Here is a 23990-nt window from a genome sequence, read left to right on the forward strand (position 1 = left end):
CCATCTACTTGTCAAGGAAAAAGTATATGCTGAAAAGTTTCTCGCCGCAAATATGGAGACAGAATTCCATATCTACTCGGGGTTGCCTCATGCTTTCGAGGGTCCAGCATCGGGCCATTCAGATGCGAGGGAGATGAAGGAGAAGCGTATCCGACAACTAGGAAAGTTTTTGAGAAGTGTAAAAACAGGTGGACTGTCCAAATCGGTAGCATCATGGAGCTGGGCTGTATTCTGAAACGTCTTAGCCGGAGGACTTGCATTGATCTACTCATCAATTCTTGGCACTTTGCACGTGCCGTAATCGCTGATCCTTGGCTAGCTTATAGAAGATCCATGCCCCCCAGAGCTGGGCCGCCGAAAATAAAAAGTGCAGAAGGGGCGTCACAACCTTGAGCGATAAGCTCCATTTGTCCCAAAGGCTTCCAAACAACCACATGACAACAACGGTTTCCACTGTGGTACCAACAAGCTCCAGAGCCATGGTAGTATAAAATAATCGAGAGAGCAGTACGTGCTTCGAGTTGTGAGTGCGGTAGATGATCATGGCGATGTGAGGCCAGAGTTCGGCCAAAACATCGAAAGTGCCTGTGCTCGCGTTAATGGGCTTTGTCGGCAGCGAAACTGGGGGAGAGCGTGGTGGAAGAATCATACCCCAGATGAAGCAAAGAATAAACTCGTACACAGCATCGCTTTGGTGATCAAAGTCGATGCTCATCGCAATGGCTGACTGTGCAATGATGATTGCGCCAACATGGTGAGCGAAACTGATGGGCGAGATATTATCGCGGTAAAAGAGCTCAAAGATGTACATGACGGTAAAGATTTGCGACGAGACAATCAAGACGTCTCCAAGAGTCGTCGATGATCCTGGAGAGAAGGGCGTGTGCGGTGTTCCGTAGCCGACAAGAATAGCGAGCAGTGGGTAAGCCGTCACGATGATGAGCAAAATCTTGGTTCCGGCCGCTACGTGATGGTTCACGAAGCTCCGTAATTGAGCATCAGTGAGGTCCTTCAGGACTCGAGGCGAGTAGAACTTGGGAATGACGACGAGGTCGAGGAGGTAGATGCGGATGGCGGCGAGGATGCAGGCAGCAATGGTAAGAATGAGGCCCGAGAAGGGCGCAATTTGGGAAACGAGCTGGTTGACCAGCTGTGCAAGATGCGGACCATGACTACCGGCGTGCTGATGCATTTTAGGGAGGAGATTGTTGGCAAACGCAGCCGATAGCGAGAGGTTGACGACATGAGGGGGAAAATGGCAGACATTTGGATATTGGGAATGAAGAGAGGCCCCTGGCTTGTGTGCTTTGTGTCCCAAGCTGCGCTGCGTGACGATATTCGGATGTGAGATGCCGAAGCCCCATATTTTGTGCCTGTACCCCTTTTTCTCGAGACTGGGGTGGTCAAGTGGGATGTGAGCTATTGGAGGCAGAAGAAATTTGGTATGCGGAGTACGGAGTAGATGGTGATGAAAGGTTTTAGGTGGCTTGTGATGGCTTCAATGTCAGGAAACAATTGTACCATGTCTCTGTGAGGGAGGTTCGTTTCCTTTCCACGAGGCGTGCCAAGACAGCCAAGCTTTTTGTTCCTGGATCAACGGCCAAGATCATCAGTACGGTCCCACATAAAGGTGGAGTGGGTCATCCCCTGACAGTTGCTCAAAGCGGCTGAGTGTGGCGCAAGTGGCTGGCAACTACTCGGGAGGTCAACTTGCAGCGTACATGAGAGCAGGCACGGTACGGAGTAGCTAGATGATAAAAATCCTGTACTAAGATACAAAATAGGGCGATTGGCGGGACCTCAAGCCGTTATATGACTTCAGATGCTATGGGTACGTGCGATTCCTACCTACGAGAGTGCACCGATAGCTATACTTGACTGGCGGGGGGGCACTGACAGCCACGACTCACGGCAGTTGCCGGGTTCGAGTGTTAGGCCGTGGCCAAAAGATCCACCAATAGCGGCCCTTCTTGTAGTTGTGAAAGCAACTTGGTCCCTTGCGTGTTTTTCATAGTCTATTCATAATTTACCGATCCGGTTTACTCGAGCTACTACGCTTCTCAACCATCCAAGCGTAGTTCTGGAACCACTCGACCATCTCGGCCGGCTTTACAGTAAAAATAATTGTAGCCGTCGAGCCGCCTAGTCGTGCCCTCGATCTAGGCGACCTTCTTCTCCTTACCACCAAGAGCATCAAAACTCTACCAAAGCGTCCTTGCGGACTTGCGCAAAAAGAGTCGAGATGGTAGCATTCTTGGCCAGCGAGATTGGTGTCAGCCCTTTCAAGCGGAAGCGGAAGCCAGTCAACTCGTGGATCCGCTTATCAAAAGCCCGCATGGTTGCGGAAACATCGAGGCTGGCATGAACGGCGCCTTTTCCCACAAAGGCGTGTCCAGAGAAGGCCTGCAGCAGGATGGGGGTCTTCATGTCCTTCCTAAGCACTGGAAACAAGTATTATTTCTACAAGACTTTTAATTCATCCAGTCTGTCTTTTTCTTTCATGTCACATTTGACTTTTTCCTAGGGCGTATTGTCACGTTGTTTACTTGTCTTGACTTTATTACAACACTTCAGTACCAAGGTTCTATTCCAGGAGTCTCTATGCCTCGAATTCATTGATTATTCATTCTGACTTGAAGGATTAACCCTTTCTGTCTAAAAGAATCGGCGCGGTAGGGAGCCAGATTTGGCATCCTTCGTGTTGTTATTGCTTTTTAAAAGAGAGCATGTGGCTGTCGTTGAAGCTTCTATACTACTACTCTTTAGAAGCGATAATACCATCACCGGTAGAATCATCCCCAGCACCAGGGGATAATGGAGACGAGCCTGGCCGACTAGGATTAGGCCGCTTATTTCCTGTCTCGGTTCCATCCCCAGCACTAATAAGACCATCCCCAGCACCAGGGGATAATGGAGACGAGCCCGGCCGGCTAGGAGTAGGCAGCTTATTTCCCGTCTCGGTTCCATCCCCAGCACCGATAAGATCATCCCCAGCACCAGGGGATAATGGAGACGAGCCTGGCCGACTAGGATTAGGCCGCTTATTTCCTGTCTCGGTTCCATCCCCAGCACTGGTAGAATCATCCCCAGCACTAATAGGATTATCCCCAGCACTAATAGGATCATCCCCAGCACTAATAGGATCATCCCCAGCACTAATAGGGTCATCCCCAGCACTAATAGGGTCATCCCCAGCACTAATAGGGTCATCCCCAGCACCGGTAGCATCATCCTCAGCACCAGGAAATAATGGAGACGAGCCCGGCCGGCTGGGAGTAGGCGGCTTATTTCCCGTCTCGGTTCCATTACCACTCGGGATACTGGGAGTAGGCGGCTTATTTCCCGTCTCGGTTCCATTGCCACTCGGGATATCGGGAGTAGGCCGTCCATTTCCCGTCTCGTCTTCATTACCACTCGGGTTATTGGGAGTAGGCTGTCCATTTCCAGTCTCGGTGCCACCGCCATTTTCTAACTGTTCAGCGTATTGCTCCAATTGCTTCGCGTAGTTTCGTACTATCTGGGCTTGTTGCTTGGCGGCAGGATCCCCCCCGGCGGGGGTTCTCCTGGCAAGCTCGACCCTGGCGCCACCTCTAACTCTAATATGGGGTGACGCAAAGGCAGAGGCGGCGACTTGAAAGAGTTTGTGTTAGTCGTTGGTTTCAGTCATGCGACATGATATGGCGGCGCATCCAACGCACACAAAGGGACGAAGAGGACTCAGAAACAAGAGGATATACGTACAGGCCACAAGTGTTACCATGGCGATGCGAACCATTTTTAATGTCCTTTCAGGGTCTCTTTGAATTTTATAAAATGGAAAGAAAATGAGATTGCAATAGTCGGAACCGAGACTATAATAGAGACTAGGGAATCAATAAGTGTAGAGGCCTAGCTGTTATAGCATGAAGAGATGTAGCGTCCATTCCTATTAGATTTGGCCGCCCTTTTATACTCGACCTACTGGCTTTCCACTCTACAGCCGCGAGCATTGTGCAGGACTAGCCCATCTTCATTCCGTGCATAAATTCAATGCTGCGTGATACAAACGATGGCGATGAGTCCGTATCATGTACCGTGGCGGTGCCATGCATACCATCGATACGACTTAAGTTGAGACACAGCCCGCTAGTGGCTGGTTCGTCATTGCCACGACTGTCAATGCAGATGAAATATTACCAAGGAACGGGAGAGCCTCACGAGCCGTGAAGGTCCCTGCTCTTGTAAAGTCTGAAACAGGACGGCCCACTCGCTTGACTTCCAGCCATCGGCATGTCCCAAGCCCTCGGTATGATGAGGAGGAAGGGGTGGTGGTAGTATAGCAAGCTGTATACTTGTCTACGGTAAGCATGTAATCCGTCCTTTTAGAAAAGCAGGTTTTGAGCTAGTAAACATGCTCTATATCCTAGACTCGCATAAAGGTAGTTCAGGGTGTCCCGTTGTCGACTGGGACATGTGGCATAACATGAAACACGATTCCATTATAAGTTTATAACTGTGCATCTCAGCCAGGTGGAGCTTAAGGTACTTGTGGCATGATGCATTGCCGTCACACAGCCTCAATTCCAAGCGAATCTATTATACGCATTTCCACGAACTAATCGACATGACTTGTGCATCTATGCCTTATGCTAAGCATGTGTTGGTTACTTTAAAGGTTCATGCTGCCATCGTGCAACAATAGACAGCACACCAAAAAAATGAAACGTTTACTCTATCAAGCTGAACCAGCTGTACCCTACTCTTCTCGCCATAGGTACACAATGACCTCGGACTACGCATTTTGGTGTTGCGCTACTTGATCTGACAAGGCCACTTCCTCGCTAACACCCAGCATTGGTATATCTATATTCTCCATTTGAGAGCTCTTGAACTCTCGTCAATTCTGAAACCACGCACTCATCTTCGAGATCAAATAATCTCTTTCATTCGTAGCTACGATTTTACTATAACTAGCTGCTGGATATAAGTCGCCCTTGATCTCATCATAAATATACTTTAATCAACGTGCTCAGTAAATTCCATGAATTAAGTAGATACCTAAGCCATCATTCCTTACTATCCGGATTCATGCCGCATGAAAGCCTAATAGTTAAAGTCTTCCCTGACTCGCATCCGATCACAATGGTAGATCCTGACACCGCCCAGCAGCAAGGACGAAATTCCACTGGTATCCAGAGTGTATTTTCTCCATTGAACGTGATCCATGATCCATCCTGACTAATGCTATAGGTGGCGTAAGTTCAGGTGGAGAAATATTTCGAGCATCTATACAACATGACACAGAAGACGTATCACGTATAGTAAAAATGCCGTGAGTAGTCAGTAAACGCGTAATGTCTGCTGCAAATGATAAAACATCTGTTGTAATGCCAACTCTGATTTCCTCCTTGCATTCGCCGGTCTCCACGCTCCATATCCGCAGCATCTTACCGTTACTGAGGCCATTAGTATTGAATCGCATGAGGAGGCAGCCAAGGTTATCCAGCTACTATGGCCCGTGACAGATTGCTTACACTTTCCCACATCCACCCACCAAATCTGTACTATCCCGTTAGTAGAGCCCGAGGCCACGAGAGTTGAGTCGTGTGAGAAGGCTATTGTGCTCACTGCACCGCTCGGGCGTTCGGGGCTTTTGAGGATCTGCGTGTACTCGCCCGTATTCACATGCCAGATGACTATTATGTCATCTATAGAGGCAGCCACGAGCGCTGAATCTTGTGAAAAGGCGATTATCTTCACCGCACCGCTGTTGCCTCTAGGGTATTTTAGGGGTTGTGTGCACTCGCCCGCATTCACACGCCAGATTAACATCTTGTCGCTCGAAGCAGCGCCCACGAGAGTCGAATCTTGCGAGAAAGCTATGAAGCATGCTGCGCCGCTATGGTCGTTGGGGCCCTCAAGGGTCCGTATATGCGTGTCTGTATTTACACACCAGATTCGTATCATCGTGTCGTTGGAAGCTGAGGCCACAAGCTTTGAATCGTGTGAGAAGGCCACCGAGTTAACCTAACTTCTATGGCCTTTTAGAGCCTGTATACACTCGCCCGTAGCCGTACACCAAATTCGAATAATCTTATCATCAGAGGCTGAGGCTATGAGTGCGGAGTCATGCGAGAAGGCTATCGAGCTCACCCAGCCACCATGATCTTTTAGAGTCTGTATACAGTCGTCCGTACTTATACTCCAGATTCGTATCATCTTGTCGTTGGAGTCAGAAGCTACAAGTGTTGAATCATGTGAGAAGGCGACCGAGTTCACCCAGTTATCATGGCACTTGAGAGTCTGTACACATTGGCTCATGTCCGCGCGCCAGATTCGTACCGGTCTCGTCACTGAACGCCGAGGCAATGAGCTTTGAGTCGTGGGCGAAAGCCACAGAATTCACCGCGGCACCATGATCTTCCAGAGTCTGCAGGTATTGGGCCCAAACACTCTCTGTTTTAGGCCCAAGCAGTATCCAGCTTGGAATTTGGTTTTCAAATGTCAACCGCACCGTACTCTTGTTTGGCGCGGATGCGAGTAGCGAGGGATAAATTTGAAGAGGAGCCGCGTCAGTAAGTCAGATGCCCGCAAGAATAAATCGAAAAGCGTCATCAACCAAGTCTAGCAACTCGGTATGTTCTTGAAGCTACTTCAAAGTTAACTAAATTATGTATTACTAAGCGTATACCTTATCAACCTACCTTAGCAAATGCTTGCAACGCCGTGATTAGTCAAACGCTCTCCGAAGCTCTCCCTAGGATACTTAATGCTTCAATCCAATGGAGAAAATGGTGGGTAAGAAAGTCATAGACTTGTTCGCTATATAGACAGTAGTTTCCAGCCTCTTGGAGATGATATACCAAGTATAGAAAGGCATATTGTACCTCTGGCGAAAGGCAGGCGTTTACCTTCTGAGCACTGATCGTAGATTGGGGTGTGCTGGCAGCTTAAACGCCACAGATATCTTGTCGGATATGGCACATCACACGCAGATAGCCAATAAATAGTCATCTCTTTGTGAGCTTTTCTTTTATCAATCCAGAAGAGGTTCTTTCCGCGCTTATCAGGGTCTAATAAGATATCGCGAAAGGATAGATGAAGCAGCCTACTGCTGACTGTGCTGATGGCGGAATGCTTAACACTGAGTGCAGCATATCTAATCTGTCATTAATGTTTCGCGTGGAATGTCACGAATGTGTGCCAATGCAGATGTCCATAATGGATCTGCAAGTACGATGATGGCGCCGACGATGCGTCAAATTCCTGAAGAACCTTGTCCCGACGCATGTTGGACAGTCCCATGATGAGTTTGTTCAGGACAGGTAGATACGCCACATGTAGTTGTGATATCAATTGATGTCACTACCTAGGTGTAGAACCTCCTGCAGCTGGCGGTCGGGGTTGGCGTCGTTGCGATCAGCGATAAAGCGGCATACGGTAGCTGCGAAAATAAACAGCGGGCTCGCCATCCGAACCAGTAACTTAATAGTCGATTGACCAGGCCAGGATTGTCGTAACTTTCTATCTTCCCGAACCGAAGCATTGTCTTCGTCTCGGATATTTGCAAGCTCGTGCTCTAAAAATGCCGATGTATAGTGCTCAACCATGGTTTCAGGTATGTAATGGAGTACTAGGTCCTGATATGTTCCCTCAATCCTACTAAACTCAAGTCTTATTAGCAGTTCTAGCCGGCTGGTTAAGAAAATTCGTAGTCCCGCGGCCTCCAACATATTAGTACGAGAGAAAAGATGAATCAAAAGCGTAATATCATCCTGTCGTTCGCATTCATCTAGTGCGTCGACAACAACAACGGTGGGATCGTTCCTGATCTCTGGCGCAATCATGGATAAAGGTTTCAAGATAAGCCTATCGAATTGTTCTCGCATTGCCTTTCTTAGGATAGCTGGATCGGCATCAATAGCATTCTTCATGTGGAGAGAGATGGCTGGCTTTCTCGCAATGAGATCCGCCGCAATTATTGAGAAGAACTCGTTCAGGTCCCGTCTATCAGCTTCCCCCCTCTTTAAGAAGAAGCTGGCTCTAATGCGATGCCCTTTAGTGAAGTTTTGAGCAACCGTGCGGGCTATGGTTGACTTCCCAGTCCCTGCCATGCAGTTCAGCCAGAAGATTATTGGGGTCCGCAGCCCATGCTGAAACTTGTTGGAGGAGATCTACTCGGGTATTTTACAGGTAAATCCGGCCATTTTTCTTCCTTGTGGGAGTCAAAAGAGGCTCCTTTGGCAATTGGGAGGCGGTCGAGAACAGTCTTTCGATCAATTTCGACAAGATGATTGCTGTTACCAGTCAATTGGTGCTTTTCCCTGGCAGTATTACTACGTAGATGTTTCGTAGTACGTCTGGTCAACTTGCAAAGCCAAATGCATGGTTCGCGTACATCTTTCAAGATCTTGGACGATATGCTCGACGTCTTTGCTTTGGAAGGGCCATTTCAAGGTTTAAGATCCAAGCCATGTGATTGCCTGACGGGCTGTCTTTGGCCGAAGTTTGTCATGCAACTGGTGCAGTCTCAATTGGCAGTCCTGGATGGCAATGGATAGCTGTTGAGAAGCCTCGAGCTTTGCACGATGTGGCCCATTGATGGGTTGTTGAATGCTCTTCGAGGCATGCTCGAGGTTCGCAACGTCTCTGCGTAGTCTGGAAATGTCATCCCTCGCCTTTTTGACGTCATTGAAATACTGGAAGCACAGCAAGGCAACCTTGTGTGGACAAATCAACGATGGCGATGACACTCGAAGCCCCCGAGAGACCTTCCATTGTTCATAAAATGTGATATTGACAGTACGCAGAGTAAAGAGCTTCAACCCCACGATCTTTGGGTATTTGGATGGTGTGTCAAAGCCTGATGAGGCTGTCGATTTGGTCGGATACATATTATTCAGCCACGTAGCACCGCATCAGGCCGGGTTGTAAAGTGCTGCGACGGTACTTTTTTGGTTCCAAGTGCAGCTTTGTCTTATTTGTTGTTAACCACTTCCGCCAGACTGTCTGCTTATCCAAGCCATCGTTGAAGCCCGCCAATGCCATTCATATTCATTTTCATGAGAGTGTACACACTACACTATTGGATCGCGTAATATATTTTTAGCTTTTGGGTGTGTTGTAATGCATGTATCGTGTGTGTATGTGGTCAGTCTAGGGTACTGCCATGGCATATCTGCAAGACGGGATACCAGACATTTATAAATCAATTAAAGTCGTCATGTGATCACAGCAACACAAGCTACGATGGTTAAAAGCCATTTCATCTTCCGTAGTATAGTGGTCAGTATGCAAGCTTGTCACGCTTGAGACCCGGGTTCAATTCCCGGCGGGAGAGACCTCTTCAAGCTGTTCTTTTTTTGCAGTTTGTAAAATTGCACATCCTTTAAAGAGCTCTCTCTATGTATATATATATTCTTGAAGGAACCGTTTTTTTTTTGTGTACCTCAAGGAGTGCGGCTGGTAGTCATGGCGAGCATTAAATCAGGCACTTGAGGGGGCGGTGGCCGCGAAGGTCGTTGTCAGCATGCAAGCTTGACGACATCACTCTACTCCGTACGCTTCATGTAGCTCCTAGGTTTGAATCGCGAGTTGGCTCCACCGCATTAGGATTGTAACGGCTGTACTACCATTGGTTATTCGTTTTCCCGCGGCCTGTCTGTCCCTACGCTTCCCTGGCAGTCAGCCACAGATGCTGGTGTTCGCTTACCCTAGGGACCAACGTGAATTCACTGTGTGCGAGGCAATTGATATAAAATAACATTTAGAAGCTTTTCCGTTCAGCGACAGCTCGCCTTGTCCTGGCAGAGATGGGGGCCACTCTTATCCTATCTTGGGAGGTTGGTATCGGGAGCAACCCGATGGATTCGTTTGAGATTCGAGACATTGAACACCGTCCAGACATGGTTTGAAATCAACCCGTGGATCGACGCCTCACGATCAAACTACACCGAGACACACACAGCTTAAGAAACTGTTTTAGCGTAGAAGAAACCTCCGTACCAATTAACATCAACAGTCGGCGGCGCCAATCATGCCACACGATAATGGCGGTTGGGCTTAGGGGAAGCAGTGAATGAAGCGGCAGACGCTGTTACGGATAGGTGAAGAGACCCTTGAGTCTCTCCCCCATTTGAAGTCCTACATGAATATTTGAATCGACCGATTGACCAGGTCATCATAAGCCGGAAGAGTACCTTGTGGTGTAAAATGCCGTCATCCTGAGCTGCTGAAGAAGTTGGTCCAGAAATTATCACGATAATTAGGAAATGAGTATACGTCCGTCGGCAAGGGATAGCCGGCGTTTTGAGGGCGTTCTTCTTGTGTCGAGCTATCCAATCTGAGGTATGAGAAGAGGTGTGTTTTGTAAGACCGACAGCACAGGGATTGATGGCTACAATCTCTCGAGGCCAGATGGCCAGATTAGGTTTTGACCAGCCCGTGAAAGCAAAACCGGTTATCCGTGCGCGATGGGTAGCTCATAGCGCAAGTCTCTCTGTTAGACTTTTTCTGAAACAAAAAAAATTTGCATTTCAGAATTACTGGTATTTGAAACTGGCCATGGTGAAAATATCGACCTTTTCTCACTCCCCGTGTTGGATGCGGTCGGCCTGGCCCGCTCGCAAAGGGTCGTTCCGATGGATGTGGTCAAATCAAGGCGAATGACGGCCTCGAGAGCCCAAAAAGGGCGCTGGGCAGAAAGGGTCAAGCCGAGAGCCACCTGTTCCAGCGGAATCATAATAATAGTGGCAGTACTAGTAATAAAAAACAAGCCGCAGCATCACACCACATCGGACTCCGTTTCGCCCTGCAAGGCGACAATGAATATGGCTTCACGGCATGTTGTGCGGTGTTTGTGCCAAGTAGGTGAGGTGGCTGCCGCCAAGCGATGGCCCTTATCGCAATACGACAACTGTACTCCGCACACACGAAGTATGGCCGACGATTGGACTGTAAGGGCATGGGACAAGAATTAGCATTAGTACGCCCTCCACCAATAGCTTGTTCCGTCCCACGGCGTACCTGCAGCTATGGCGGTGTCAATTACGCGTCACCGTCCGTCATCAACGAAAGGCTGCGCATTCAACGTCGCGCTTTGCTCTTGAAGGCCAAAAAGTGCGGTTGGTCGTGTGCTCTTGATCATGGCAAAAGGCGGAGGCCGGGTTCATGGGCGTTTGATTGACGGAAACGATGAAACAATGGAATCCGTTGGATGCTCATCAACTGACAGATCCAACAAATACTACTCCGTACGTCCTTGGCCAAGTATTTCCCGTGAGGCCCGCTGGGTGGTCAGAGCTAATCATGGTGGACGTGCCAGCAGGGGTTGGTTCTCGGCAGGTGACAGTCGTAACATGTACATACATACGTACATACATACATAGTACAATTGCCTTCGCCTGTCGCGCCAGAAATGGCACAAAAGAGCCGGGGATTGGAGATGCATTTTTGATGGCTGGAGCATGATTGCTCTCGCGAGCCGTGATATCTGGAGTTGGTGTGCATGTGGGCTGTGGAAGACGGAAAGAGCGACCGAGGAACTTCCCATCCGAATCTCCGCATCGCTCACCAAGACATGGCACCACATTCCTGAGCTCCATGTCGCCTCTGCTTCCGACGAACCGTCCCTCGCCCAGATCCTGTCTGGTGTTCCTGTCTGGTGTTCCTGGCCGCAGCCCTTGACCATGAGAACCTCCCGCTACCCCCGTCAGTCCTGTCCGTGTTTGGCCTTCTCGCAGAGTCCTCTCCTGCCTCTCCTGCCTCTCCTGCGCCGCTGCCCACCATCTTTATTGCGTGAAGCCAGTGCCACTACTCGATCGAGGTCTGGAAGCCAGGAGCCGCCCCTTGTCCTCCGCAAGGTTTAGAAGCTGCGCCAATTCTGCACTCCACAAGAGGGCCTAATTTAGCAATTTATATTGGCTTCAATGTTGCAATACTACCGGACTAGTAGCAACGGCGCTTCCACCTAGCGCCAGGGGTCTCGCCAGCCGTGCTCTCACTGCCCTTCTTCCCGGTTGGTGGCTTGATGGCCCTGGAGCGTCGAGCGGTGGGGGGCCGGAAAGCCTCGACAGAAATCGATGCCACACGGCGGGAATGCTCATATGTTGGATCGAGTACGGAGGACACCCACTCCATGCTCGTGGACAAGTGCCCAGGCCGAGCGAGTACGTCGACAGGTCCCCTGTTGATATGTCTCCCTCGCCCATGCGCCCATCGTCGCCCACCTCGCCCCGTGCTTCGACCAGGTATCCCGTTCTTTGTCGGCGTTTGCCTTCCGTCATTGTTCTGCTACTAATAGTTTAGAACCTCCACAGGCTAAGAAGGTTCTCGTCCTTCTCTCGTACAGTGTCGCCCCAGTCACCCTGGTAGTTTCTCTCATCAACATCGCATGGGGGTGGAGGCTGAATCAGCACCGCTTTCTTGGGCCCTGCCGCTTATCCCACCCGCTGTTGTCTCACTCCTTTCACAATCTTTCAATCGCAAGAGTGGCATATTGCCGTAGCTCTCTCCTACATTCGAAGCTCGAGCGCCTTTTCGCTGTCGACGGATAACGACGCGTCTGCCGAAGTGGCTCGACAAAGGAGGATGGCATTTCGCCCCCCTGTCCTTTGAGACTGGTCCTCTACATGTAGCTGTTGCGTCACCCACGGCTGCGCGAGTGTAGCTTGCGAATTCAATCCTGGGCCCGGATAGAACAGACCGCCCTCTACATACCCCCGAGGAAAACGGCTGGTCCCGTCCGATATTTTCTTGATGAGCTCCTTATCTAGTATTACCATGACGAGTACGCAGCTACCGCCGCTCAATTTCGGAGCAGGTGGTCTTCGCATTTCCCTATTCTCACCTACACTTCCCGAGCCTTTTGTCGAAACCGAAGCGCCTCATCCGGACCAGGACAAGTCGGAAAAAGGAGACGAACTAGAACAAACCGAATTGACACAACCACCCCTGACTCCTCATAATATACCTATTCATCCGATCCCAGCTCTCCAAGAGGCATTCTCCGAGTCGCTGGATGAAGCAACAAACGGGGTCCCGGGAGACAAGCCAAAGCTCAGAGAGTTGGATGCCCGAGGACGTCGAGAGGCCCTAATCACCCAGGATCGAGGCGACGATCCATTCGACGCGAAATGGCGCCTTCGACCCGGCCAAAATCAACACGAACTCGTCAAGCTGATTGGGCAAATATCCTTTGGCGTGTATCTCCTGCTCAATGGCATGGCCAACAGCAATGCTCAAGTCGTCAATATTCTACAAGGTCATATTGACGAAGTCGATGAGTTTTTAGAAGTTGCACTTGAGGACCTCGCGCAGGCAATCGATGATTTGAATGAGCGCATAGAACACTTGAAACTCCCACTGGCCAATGTTCAGGTGTTTGAAGAGCTCCTCGAAGATCGAAACTTCCGTCTTGAGATTATCGACGGCAATGAAAAAATTGACCACGTACTTTCCAGAACGAATGCGGCCCTGAAGCAGTGGGATGAGGATATCGAGGCTGGATTGCAATCAACCGCCGCATTTACTAGCTGGCTCCACGACGAAGAAGATGCAACCTGGAGAATGGAGCGTCCTGACGTGGCCGATATATTCGACGCCATGAAGGGCAATACGGAGGGTTGGTTAAGTGCCTTTGACGATATGAGTGATCGTGTACAAGAAGCTAGTAATGTCATTGTGCGACTCTCAACCATCATCAGCGAGATGGAGAAGAAGGCCGGAGAAGTCAGTCGTAGGACTTGGGTAAGTTTGCCGCAAAAAGAACTCGCAGAAACGAGGCGCTACTGCTAACGGTGGTCTTTAGGCAAATATCCAGCCCTTTTCCGCTCCCACTTCCAGTTCTCAAGCACCAAACGACACAACCAAGTCTGTATCTTCATCGAGGCAGTCCCGCAACCTACCACTGCGGCAACACCAGCATCAGTCCAGTGTTCAGAGTGTTGCGACCTCGACGAGAAGCGCGAGCACCATTGGCCTTGACCTGGGGGAAGAATTCCCTCTTCCCGGTGGACTCCCCCTACTTCCTCCTCATCGCTCCCCTCTCCGCCGCACTCCTGGCAATCATTCTCGTACGCAGACACCTACACAATCTGCTCCTCAGTCAAAGGCTGCGAGCAAACGAGCGGATGCACCCAGCCCAAGCCCATCCGCGAGCGAGGAACCACTGTATGTACTCCAGCCTCGCACATATACCCCCCAACCCCAGGAACCTTCACCATCCCCTGCGTTAAAGTCAGCCGGGACCTCTTCACCGAAACCTCAAGACCCAACACAATCCCAAGACAATGCGCTTGGTATCGATGGCCAGGGGGCTCCACAGGCCAGGTCCTCCATTGTTCCCCAAGTATCCCAAAAGACCAACTCCCCAGACACGATGCAGATTCCGCCGAGGCCTGTCCGGCCGCCATCGCCTGGCCTTGGAACACCTCGAACTACCCATTCGAACCCCTTGGATTCAGCGTACGGCTCGGACTCAGAGTCCATCACCCAACGGGCGGCATCGCGGGCTGGCTCAGACGTTGGAAGATCTCCTGCTCGGCCACACATTACGCACTCGCCTCGATCAGACCACCAGCAGTACTATCGTCCCGTGCGTGCATCACCACATTCAGCACTGCAGCAGCGGCCTCACACTTCTGTCGGGTCTCGTGGGTCTTACATGCATCTGCGCAGTCAGCCATCCGCTATCGGTGGCATGAGCACTCTGAGCAACGTAACAAATGCAGTATATGATGATGATGACAGAACCCAGTCCTCGGGCTCAAACACGACAGGACCAACGCTCCGGAAGAAGAAGAGTGCTTTTGGCTGGTTTAAGAAGGCGTTCAGCTTGGATGAAGAGGAGAGGGCGGCATATGAAGCACGCAAGGCAACGGAATATCGGGATCGCTATTATGATCCCAACAGTCCCAAATTTATTGATGGGCGAAGGATAAGGTAGCTCGACTGTCTTGTCTAGATATGCCTGCACAAATCTACCTCACGGGCGAGGTCTCGACTGCTTTCCATTCATTATTTTTTTTACCCGCAAATCACGACACATTTATTGGATACATTTAGCGAACTCGCAGAAAGCGACCTGACGATACCATCTAGCAGCTCATACTACGGACATGATGTTGATAAGCTTCGAAATGGAGCTATTGGCTGGCCATGTCTCTCATTGGCAGTTTTTTCTTCTTGGCTTGGTTTCCCAACAAGAGGGTATTTTTTGAATATCATTTACATATATCTACGACAGGTGGGATTGGGCGGTAAAAATGCGCTTGCTTCCTGCGGTTTGGAATATATAATTGGGAATTTCAATTCAGTGTATAAAATTATGCCAAGACAATACCAGGCCTTGCCTCTCCTTTTTATTTAAAATTTCTTACAGTCCGGCATATAATATTTCATCACTAAATGGCAACTAAATATAACATGGCTCAACTGTACTCACATCTTGGCTCGTCCATGTCCCTTGATCCGTCCGCCCCCCCCGGCCGGTGGCACGTCACTCGCCCACGCCGTAACTGCGCACGCGGCTAAAGAAGAATGCTTTATCGTGCTTGAGCGTAAACTCGGCCCAGTCGTCCGTCAGCCTATTGTAGCTAAAGAAGCTCCTCCACACGAGCTTATTATTCCGCGCGGCCTTGCCGGCCGTGCGAAGCGACAGGTCCATCCTGAACATGTACTTGGGGTCGACGCCCTCGGTCTCGACCGTCACGTCGCCCTCGCGCAGCTGCTCGTCGCCCTCCTCGCCGCGGGGGGGACCGGCCTGCTCGGCGTCCGTGTCGCCCCCCGGGCCGAGGGACAGCCGCCACCGGCCCTTGTAGGCGCGCTGCATGGCCGCCGACGGCAGGTGCGCGTGGGCGTTGTCGCTGTCCCGGTGCAGGCGCAGCAGGTCCCCGGTCAGGTGGTGCACGACGTGGGTGGGCTCCAGCGTCGTCAGCAGGCTGATGGCGGTGCCGTCGCGGAAGAAGCGCAGGTACCGGTAGTACGTGACGATGTGAATCGGCGCGCCGCCCCAGGTGGCCTGGTTGGTGGACGCCTGCCCCGAGCGCACGTAGTTGACGGTGCTGATGTAGCACCCGTTGAAGCGGATCCGGGGCCGCCCGCGGAACATGGCCCTCCAGGAGGCGTAGGGGACGGGCACGAGGGACGCCGTGGCGGCTGCGTCCTCGGTCGTCGTGCCGGCGGGCCCGTCGTCCTCGTCGAGGGCTTCCCATTCCACTGTCTTGCTCCAGCGGCGGTGCATCGCTGCGAAGCCGAACCGCGCGCCGAGGCAGACGTGGCGCCATGTGCGCTCCTCAGTGGCGGCCAGGTACGCGAGGGGTTTGCAGACGAGCGAGAGGCGCGCAAAGTCGCCTACGTCGAGGGCCGCCACGTCCTGCATGATGTGGACGAGGAGCTCGCTGGGGAGGCAGGAGAGCGGGCACGGCGCGGGTGGTGTGCCGTCTGTTTCGGGGGGCGCTGTTTCGATTTGGAGGCCGGCAAAGCTGGCGATGAGGTCTTTGATGGGGAGCAAGACGGGTGCGTCGCCTCCTGCGGGCGTGGCGTCTGTTGATGTGATTTGAGTTGATGACGCTGTGGGTGCGGTTTGAGGTTGTTTATGCTGTGGGAAGTGCTTCTCGCGGTAGCGGCGATGCACGCCGTGGTCCATCTATATTCGTCAGAGCCATGTACTGTGATGCGAAATAATTTTCTCTTCCTTGGACTTACTCTGTAAGCTTTCCGGTATAGTTTCAGACTATCGCCCATGTTGCCTAGGGCTTCCTTCTCCATGGCCTCCTCGTAGTGATCCAGCGCCGAAACGAGCTCCCTCTCAGGCGGCATACGGACCGACCCATCAATGGTGTTGCCCGAGGGTTCAGGGCTGTCGTCGAAGGATCGGCCATGGAGGTACTCGTCTTCCTCTTCAGCTGCCGGAGGTGCCTTTCTACTCTTTGCAGGCGAGGGCCGGCGCGCCATGGACTTCCTTGGAGGAGGGGGAGCAGTTGAGGCTGATGGGACAGAGTTGCGTAGTTGGGGTTGAGTGCTTTGCTCGCCCTTCTTGGTGCGCACTTCGGACAGCCATTGCTGTCTAAAGGACTCGAGCTCTGGGCCCAGCCCGTTTGATTCTTCCATGTTGACTGTGAGATGGTGTGGCAGGTGTCGACTTGGACGTTTGGCTCCAAAGTCCGGTAGGGCCGAGTGAGGGAGACTTGAGTTATCGCAGTGTGAATGTGATACGGAGGAGAAAAATTGGGAGAGCTGAGGGATCAATAGTCTTGGGGACTAGGAGTATTAGAGTACTTTTCTGAGGCGGGCCATGATGTAGGCTCATGTCCCTAGATTATTTGATGTTTTGATGAGGTTGAGTTGCGGTGATGCAATGTATTAGTTCTGCTCCGTGATGACTACGGTCGGTCATGGCCGCTTCCTGATTGGGTGAGCGTTTGTGCTTACCACAGTGGGTTGGTGGCCGAATTGCCAACGATCGACTATACACTCACTCGGTGCTAGCAATACAGGGCAGACGGATGAGTTGGAGCCTGGATGGCCATTTTGGTTGCCCGAAACGAGGACAAATGTTTATATGCATGTGGCATTGTTGGTCTAGTACTGGGTTTGCACTCAGAGATTTGATGACTACACTCGGCTGGGGTTCATGGGCATCGGCCCGAAATATCCCTTTTGTACAATTCTGTTAGATAAATACCTAGGTACCTGGGTAGTTATAATGGCCTCGTCATGCCTTTGTTAGTTTTCACCTTGGGCACAGCATGCGCACTGATAAAAAGGCATTCGGGTGCTGTGCGGGTTTTGCGTAGTGCCGTGTAGTCAAGTGGATGTATGGAGTACCAATGTGATAACATCTATTTTGATTACCGATCCCAAAACGCCAAGTAGAAAGTATGCTCCGCGGCAGGCCACGACAAGTCAAACGAGGTGCGGCAGATGCCCTAAACACGCCAGATCCCGTGGTTTGTACAGATGCCCAAATACCACACACCTGAGCCGAGCCGAGCAGCGACAACGCAAATTTCACCAACCGTCACACTGCCCCCCTAGTATTTAATCCATATCCATCTCATTGTCCCCGTCACCCTCAATACCGCCGTCAACCCGTACCCTGAGCCTCTTCTTCTCACCGCCAAACAATTTTTTGTCGTGCTTGGCGCTTTGCAAGTGCTCGGCAGCCAACTCCTCCGCATCGAGACCCTGCTCGGCAGCCAGTTCCTCGAGGCGACGTTTCTCGCTGCCGCGCATCCGGGGCAGCAGGTGTTCGTTCTTGGCGACCAGCTCTCGGGCGACGGTGAGTTCACGCTCGCGCTTGCCAGCCATGCGCTTCTTGTAGAAGACACGTTCGCGACGGGCACGAATCTCGCTGATGCGCTGCATGGCTCCCAACGTCTTCTGGACGAGGTCGCGGTTGTAGCGGACGGGTTCGTTGCGGTGGGCGCCGAAGAGGAGGGTGCTGTCGACAACCATTTCCTTGCCGGCGTTCTTGCGGTAGGCCTTTGTCCACTTGAGCTTGCGGGGGTTACGCTTCATCTTGAAGTTTTTGTGGCATTTTGACCTTGGGTTTTGTTAAAAAGGAAAAAAAAGGCCGTGACTCGGCGCACTGGGGTAAGGGTACTCACCTGCAGAAGCGAAATGCTTTGGCTAAAGGGGATTCGAGCGTTAGCGAAGACGGGCGTATTTTGCCCTCGTGCAAAAGAGGGCTGGAAGGCAAAACTTACAGTCACTTCTTATAAATGTTATCCCCTTGCTGGGATAGCTAGGTCTGCCGCAGAAATAACAAGGCTCAATACTGTGCGTGGGTTAGAATCGAGTCCAATTCATCTGCGCTTCAATGAGAGCAGAAGCGAGCCTTACCGCATCGTGAAGGATTTTCGATAGAATGCAGGCCTGTGTGTTGGAGTTGACCACTGGCAATCTTTCTTTTGCCTGGCAACCTTGCAGTTGATAACCACACTTGCTGGATTGTTTGCGACGAAGACCTTTACCCCGAGATGGCCGAGGCTCGCTACAACGATCGCAATGAGGCACGTATCGGTCAAACTCGAGTTATCAAATAACTTTTTTTATTTTTGGCTTAGTCAGGATCTAGGGCCCCGCCTCCGATTTTTTGCTGAGATAATCTTATCGATACGTCCAGGTCCTCAATGTTGCCTTGTGGAGCATGGAGTCATCGATTTCATACACCGGCCAATCATGACTAGCCGTCACACAGCGGCAACCTGCGGCATGTGCCATGAACTGCCCTGTGAACGTCAGCCAAACGAGCTCGACCCGATTTTTTGCTCCGGCTACGGGGGGCAAATCCCCCAAGTTCTGGTCTCCTGTGGAAGCCGTCTCGGAGTTGTTGGCTGTTACGTACTTGACTTCAATCGTCTATGATCTCCATTCCCCCTCACCCAACTTCTGACTCCATTTTCATATTTTCACTCTTCTTCTGACAGAGAGGGCCATCTTTTTTATTATTGCTGTTTGCAAGGAACTGGCTCTGCTCTAATTGCCGAGCCTGTGACCTTTGCAGCAGCGCTCGATTTTCTCCGAGATTACCGGGCGATAGCCCGAGAGCCCGCCATGGCTTCAATCACGACTTTCAATTCTGCCAGCGAAAACTACGACAGGCTGCTCGAGGCGGACACTGTGAACATGCAGACCCGAGGCTCCGGTGTAGGCTCATCGAACGGCGGCGATGGCCTGGGTCCTGTCCCAGACATCACCGCGCCGCAAAAGATGATCTCAGCCATGTCCGGGAGCTTACTCACGTCACTGCTTGGTGAGCCCGAGAGTTACGCCAGCACAGTCTGTTGATTCCCGCATGCTAACTATCAAACAGTTACCCCACTAGATGTTGTTCGAGTTCGCCTGCAATCACAACGGACACCAACTTCAGCAGTCGATTTTTCAAAACTCGCGCTACGGACGACCACCCTCACGCCTGCACAGACCGCGGAGCTCGGAGTTACGGCATGCTGTCGCGAAGTCTTTTTTCAAGGCAATTCTGCAGAGCTTTGCATCGCTGTTCCGAGAGGCGAAGGAATTGTGGAACCAGCTGCATCGTCAGTAGCTTCTGGTGCCGACTGCGCTGTTCACGAGGTGCAAAAGAAGACGTATAACTCCACCTTTGATGGCCTGCGGAAGATTGCCCGTAACGAAGGCTTCACGACGCTTTGGAGGGGGCTGTCACCGACGTTGCTCATGACCATTCCCGCCAACATAATTTACTTTACCGGCTATGACTGGCTTCGATACAATCCAGTCAGCCCACTTTCTCGGCTTTCCAGCGACAACGCACCTCTGGTTGCAGGGTCAACAGCCCGTATTCTTGCTGCCACGGCTGTTGGGCCCATCGAGCTATTTCGAACGCGAATGCAAGCTGCCCATGGAACATCAACGACGAATCATTTGGTGGAAACGTTCCAGGGTGTGCGGGACATGGTGGCCACGCACGGCTATGTGTCTTTGTGGAGAGGACTCACCTTGACGCTTTGGCGAGATGTTCCTTTCTCCGCCCTTTACTGGTGGGGTTATGAAACTATTCGCTCTCGGTTGACAGATATGCGGGAGGACAGTCAGGGGCGACCATTTAACCGAGCAGAATCCCTTCAGAGCGCTCGACGGCGCTCCCAGAGCCAGGAGAATCACATGGAGACGTTTGTTGACTCTTTCACAGCTGGGGCTCTGTCCGGGACCTTGGCCTCGATTGTAACAACACCGTTTGATGTCGGAAAGACACGAACTCAAGTTTTTAGAGACGGCCCTAGCGGACTCGCCGGCAAAGCTCACGCAGCCGAGGAAAAGAACATGATGCGTCTGTTGTGGCATATATTCAAGACAGAAGGCGCTCCGGGACTATGGAAAGGGTGGATCCCCCGCGTTCTTAAAGTCGCACCGGCATGTGCCATCATGATTAGCAGCTACGAGGTTGGGAAGAGGGTATTTCGGGGCGTCAACGAGCGATCCATGGGCGAGCGGGAGGAAGACAACTGAGGCGGTCATTTCATATACACGGGGCAGGGGTGGCCATTTTCTGAGACACAAAAATATTTGCATTTTGTAGGCGTTGACTGGCAAAAAGCGGGTGGTTTGCGGCCAATCTCTCTTCTACGGCTTCTTTAGATCATCTCCGTCGTGAGTTTCTGATTGAGGATACGAACGACAATCAGTGTACTATTAGTAGCGTGAACATGGATATATAGACATAATGGGGGGCCGAACATGACTTTAAACAGCATTTCAATTTTTTTTTTAAACAAAAATGCGCCCGATGCCTGGTTAGTGTTGTGACGTAGATGCTTTCATCAGTGATAAGGCGAGTGAGGTCTCCGTGGGTCTGCAAATCTTTACCCACCAACGACCCTGCAATGGCTACTGACGACCATACACTTGAAACCACATCGCAAGCCCATCCGTGAAGCACATAACGGCGTATCGGATGCGCTTCTGATTCTAAACTAGGCATCTGTGCCTGGTTTACACTTGCGAATACCCACGCATATACTGTTCCTTGGTCTCCCGAACCCTGGTGCGCGAACCCCCGCCGCTCAACCCTCATGTCGCAAAATTTCACAACCCACCCACCATGTACACGCTCACCAACATCGCGACGCACCGCTTCTCCGGCCCCGAGGAAACATACGTCCTCGACGTGGACCGCACAGAAGCCGGCCTCGTCACAATCTCCTCGGACCAGCACCTCTCGCTGCTGCGCCCGGCCCGCCTCCCCGACGGCCCCGTGGCCTCGTGGAAGCCGCAGCACGGCAACCTGACCAGCCTGCGCGTATTCGACGGGAGCAGCTCCCTGGTGTGCACGGCAGGCGAGGACGGCACGGTGGCCGTGTGGGATCTCCGACTGCGCGGGGACCAAGCCCGCGCGGCGCAGTTCAACGGTAAGGCACCCGAAGTTTAAGGAGGGCAGCTGGCTGACCGCGTCGACGAAAAAAAGCCGCGCCGTCGCCCATCCTGTCCGTGGCCTGCTCGGCGTCGACGCAGACCATCGCCGTGGGCACCGAGCTGCGCGACCACACGGCGAGCATCTTCGCCTGGGACGTGAGGGCCGGCGCCCGCCCCCGCGCGCACTACCAGGAGGTGCACAGCGACGACGTGACGCAGCTGGCCTTCCGGCCCGGCCAGCCGGCCTTCCTGCTGAGCGGCTCGACGGACGGCCTGGTCAACGTGTACGACACGCGCGTCGCGGACGAGGACGACGTCACGCTGCAGACGTTCAACCACGGCGCGTCCGTCCACCGCGCTGGGTTCCTCACGGGGACCGAGGTCGTGGCGCTTTCGCACGACGAGCAGTTCGCGCTGTATGACGTGGACGAGGGGGCCGAGGGGGGCGACGCCGCGCAGAACTGGGGCGACCTGAGGAGCGTGCTGGGCTGCCAGTACGTCGCGGACGTGATGGGCAAGACGGACGGTAGCGGTGCGATTATCGGCGCCGGCGCTCAGGAGTAAGTCTTTTTTTTGGTTTGGGGGGGTGGTAGCCGTGTGCTGACTTTGGATTAGGAGGCATGGCTTCGAACTTGTGTTCCTGGCGAGGAATCAGGGCCACGGGCCGAAGTGGGTGTTTGACCGGGAGAACAGCGTGGGACTGCCCGGGGCGCATGGGGAGGATATCGTGCGCGCGTTTTGCTTCTTTGACGATGCGCAGGTTGTGTTTACGGCGGGCGAGGATGGCAACGTCAAGGCTTGGAGGGGCGGTTAGGGACCGGCTGGGGTGGGTGATGATGGTGTGCTCGTGATATCCCTGGCGTTGAGTCTTTGGTGGCCCTTGATTTGCAATGCTTTCTCTTGGGTGTGTGTGAACGCTACGTGCTGGCAAGTACGTGGTTTGTTCACCGCGGCATGTTGATGTATATACAGGTGCCCTTGGCATGGAGCTCCGTTCTAGGGGAGCCAACGACATGCCCGCAGCCAAGGCAATTTGAACTCGCCATGATTCCATGCGAGGCTCGGAACTGCTTTTATGCACCATCCTGCGCCGGCTAGCTGAAGCATACGTGGACGACTTGTCGAGGTGGTCGACGTAGCTCCTCATCCAAACTTGTCATGTCGATTCTTCACCTTCAAGTCCAACAGACGCTCATGATAATCGCCTTCCCTCCTTGCTCTCTTCAGCACCTTCACCTCGTTCTCATCCAGCCTCCTGCCCACGGCCTCCTCCAACTCCTGCCTACTAATCTTTGACAGGGCCTTTTCCTCCTTGGACGCCTTGAGCTTGGGCTTGAACCGGGCCTGCATACGTATGCGCATGGTCGTATTGAATGTGATTTTGTCCTCGTCGCCGCGTATTTCTGCAGGAGAAGTCGACTTGGACGACGTGTTGGGCTTGATGGTGACGAACGTCTCCCGAAGGGTTTGCAGCTGGAAAGTGCTGGGGGTGTCGGCCGTGGCGATGACGTTGAAGCACTCGAGGGGGGAAATGGCTTCCGACGTGGCGGATAGGAAACCTATTTTGTCACAGGCCAGGTATCTGATGTTTTCCCATGTTAGCAGCAGCGTCAGGCGAGTTGCGTAGTTCGAGGTTGCAGGTGGCGTACCGTCCGTGATGGCCCTTGAAGCGAAAATTATCCGTGCCGGATACCTTGTTCGCAACCCACACCATGCGCACATCATGCGGCTCCGCGCTCGTGGGGTTTCCGTCGACGACATTCTCAATCGGCATCGCAAACACCTTGCCGTTGGGGTCGCACGCCAGCGCAGACGGCTTCTCGGTGGGCAACACAATCATGACGGGCCCAACCACGTCCGTCGCAACATCCGCAGAAACCCAGCTGTCATCGTCGGCGGCGGCGTCGTCGTCGTTGTTGAGCTTTTGCACCCGCGAAGGGCCGGCCTCGCCATCGTCTCGGTCGGCATCAGCAGTGCGCTTCCGCTTCTTGGGCTTCTTGTCGCCCTTGAAGCTCAATGGCTTGACCATTCTGCGGGATGGGCAGTCTGGGATGGCTCGGTTGGCGTCGGTGAGCAATGAGCGTCTGACGCGCGAGCGGGAGGCGGCGAGCTCCATCCCGCTGTAGCCTACCGGACCT

At 52.5% G+C, this 23990-nt stretch overlaps 9 protein-coding genes and 1 non-coding gene across 10 annotated transcripts; 4 read left to right on the plus strand and 6 right to left on the minus strand.

Annotated features, from left to right (window-relative positions):
- Window positions 1-271: 271 nt before the first annotated feature.
- Window positions 272-1192, minus strand: G6M90_00g028030 (uncharacterized protein; the record flags this gene model as incomplete). Its single annotated transcript, XM_014685872.1, has 1 exon — window positions 272-1192. One exon carries the CDS (start codon window positions 1190-1192, stop codon window positions 272-274), a length of 921 nt encoding a protein of 306 aa, XP_014541358.1.
- Window positions 1193-2193: 1001 nt separating this feature from the next.
- G6M90_00g028040 (uncharacterized protein) lies at window positions 2194-2427 on the minus strand (the record flags this gene model as incomplete). The annotated part of the gene is made up of 1 exon (XM_066130005.1): window positions 2194-2427. The coding sequence occupies one exon, from the start codon at window positions 2425-2427 to the stop codon at window positions 2194-2196; it is 234 nt and encodes a 77-aa protein (XP_065986079.1).
- Window positions 2428-2755: 328 nt separating this feature from the next.
- On the minus strand, window positions 2756-3775 carry G6M90_00g028050 (uncharacterized protein; the record flags this gene model as incomplete). Its single annotated transcript, XM_014685871.1, has 2 exons — window positions 2756-3630; window positions 3742-3775. The coding sequence occupies 2 exons, from the start codon at window positions 3773-3775 to the stop codon at window positions 2756-2758; spliced, it is 909 nt and encodes a 302-aa protein (XP_014541357.1).
- A 5472-nt stretch (window positions 3776-9247) lies between these two features.
- G6M90_tRNA00000021 lies at window positions 9248-9319 on the plus strand. The gene has a single exon. It is a non-coding gene; the product is annotated as a tRNA-Asp (tRNA).
- Window positions 9320-12759: 3440 nt separating this feature from the next.
- G6M90_00g028060 (uncharacterized protein) lies at window positions 12760-14923 on the plus strand (the record flags this gene model as incomplete). Its single annotated transcript, XM_014685869.1, has 2 exons — window positions 12760-13725; window positions 13787-14923. 2 exons carry the CDS (start codon window positions 12760-12762, stop codon window positions 14921-14923), a joined length of 2103 nt encoding a protein of 700 aa, XP_014541355.1.
- A 552-nt stretch (window positions 14924-15475) lies between these two features.
- On the minus strand, window positions 15476-17088 carry fbxo9 (F-box only protein 9; the record flags this gene model as incomplete). The annotated part of the gene is made up of 2 exons (XM_014685868.1): window positions 15476-16624; window positions 16684-17088. 2 exons carry the CDS (start codon window positions 17086-17088, stop codon window positions 15476-15478), a joined length of 1554 nt encoding a protein of 517 aa, XP_014541354.1.
- A 930-nt stretch (window positions 17089-18018) lies between these two features.
- On the minus strand, window positions 18019-18827 carry RLP24 (Ribosome biogenesis protein RLP24; the record flags this gene model as incomplete). Its single annotated transcript, XM_014685867.2, has 4 exons — window positions 18019-18523; window positions 18588-18609; window positions 18687-18757; window positions 18823-18827. 4 exons carry the CDS (start codon window positions 18825-18827, stop codon window positions 18019-18021), a joined length of 603 nt encoding a protein of 200 aa, XP_014541353.2.
- Window positions 18828-19536: 709 nt separating this feature from the next.
- Window positions 19537-20949, plus strand: slc25a39 (Solute carrier family 25 member 39; the record flags this gene model as incomplete). The annotated part of the gene is made up of 2 exons (XM_014685866.1): window positions 19537-19735; window positions 19796-20949. 2 exons carry the CDS (start codon window positions 19537-19539, stop codon window positions 20947-20949), a joined length of 1353 nt encoding a protein of 450 aa, XP_014541352.1.
- A 592-nt stretch (window positions 20950-21541) lies between these two features.
- Window positions 21542-22666, plus strand: G6M90_00g028100 (uncharacterized protein; the record flags this gene model as incomplete). Its single annotated transcript, XM_014685865.1, has 3 exons — window positions 21542-21848; window positions 21905-22412; window positions 22468-22666. The coding sequence occupies 3 exons, from the start codon at window positions 21542-21544 to the stop codon at window positions 22664-22666; spliced, it is 1014 nt and encodes a 337-aa protein (XP_014541351.1).
- Window positions 22667-22995: 329 nt separating this feature from the next.
- Window positions 22996-23968, minus strand: frg1 (the record flags this gene model as incomplete). Its single annotated transcript, XM_014685864.1, has 2 exons — window positions 22996-23434; window positions 23502-23968. 2 exons carry the CDS (start codon window positions 23966-23968, stop codon window positions 22996-22998), a joined length of 906 nt encoding a protein of 301 aa, XP_014541350.1.
- Window positions 23969-23990: the final 22 nt, after the last annotated feature.

This window comes from Metarhizium brunneum, chromosome 1, assembly GCF_013426205.1.
Source record: "Metarhizium brunneum chromosome 1, complete sequence".
NCBI classification, from domain to species: Eukaryota; Fungi; Ascomycota; class Sordariomycetes; order Hypocreales; family Clavicipitaceae; genus Metarhizium; species Metarhizium brunneum.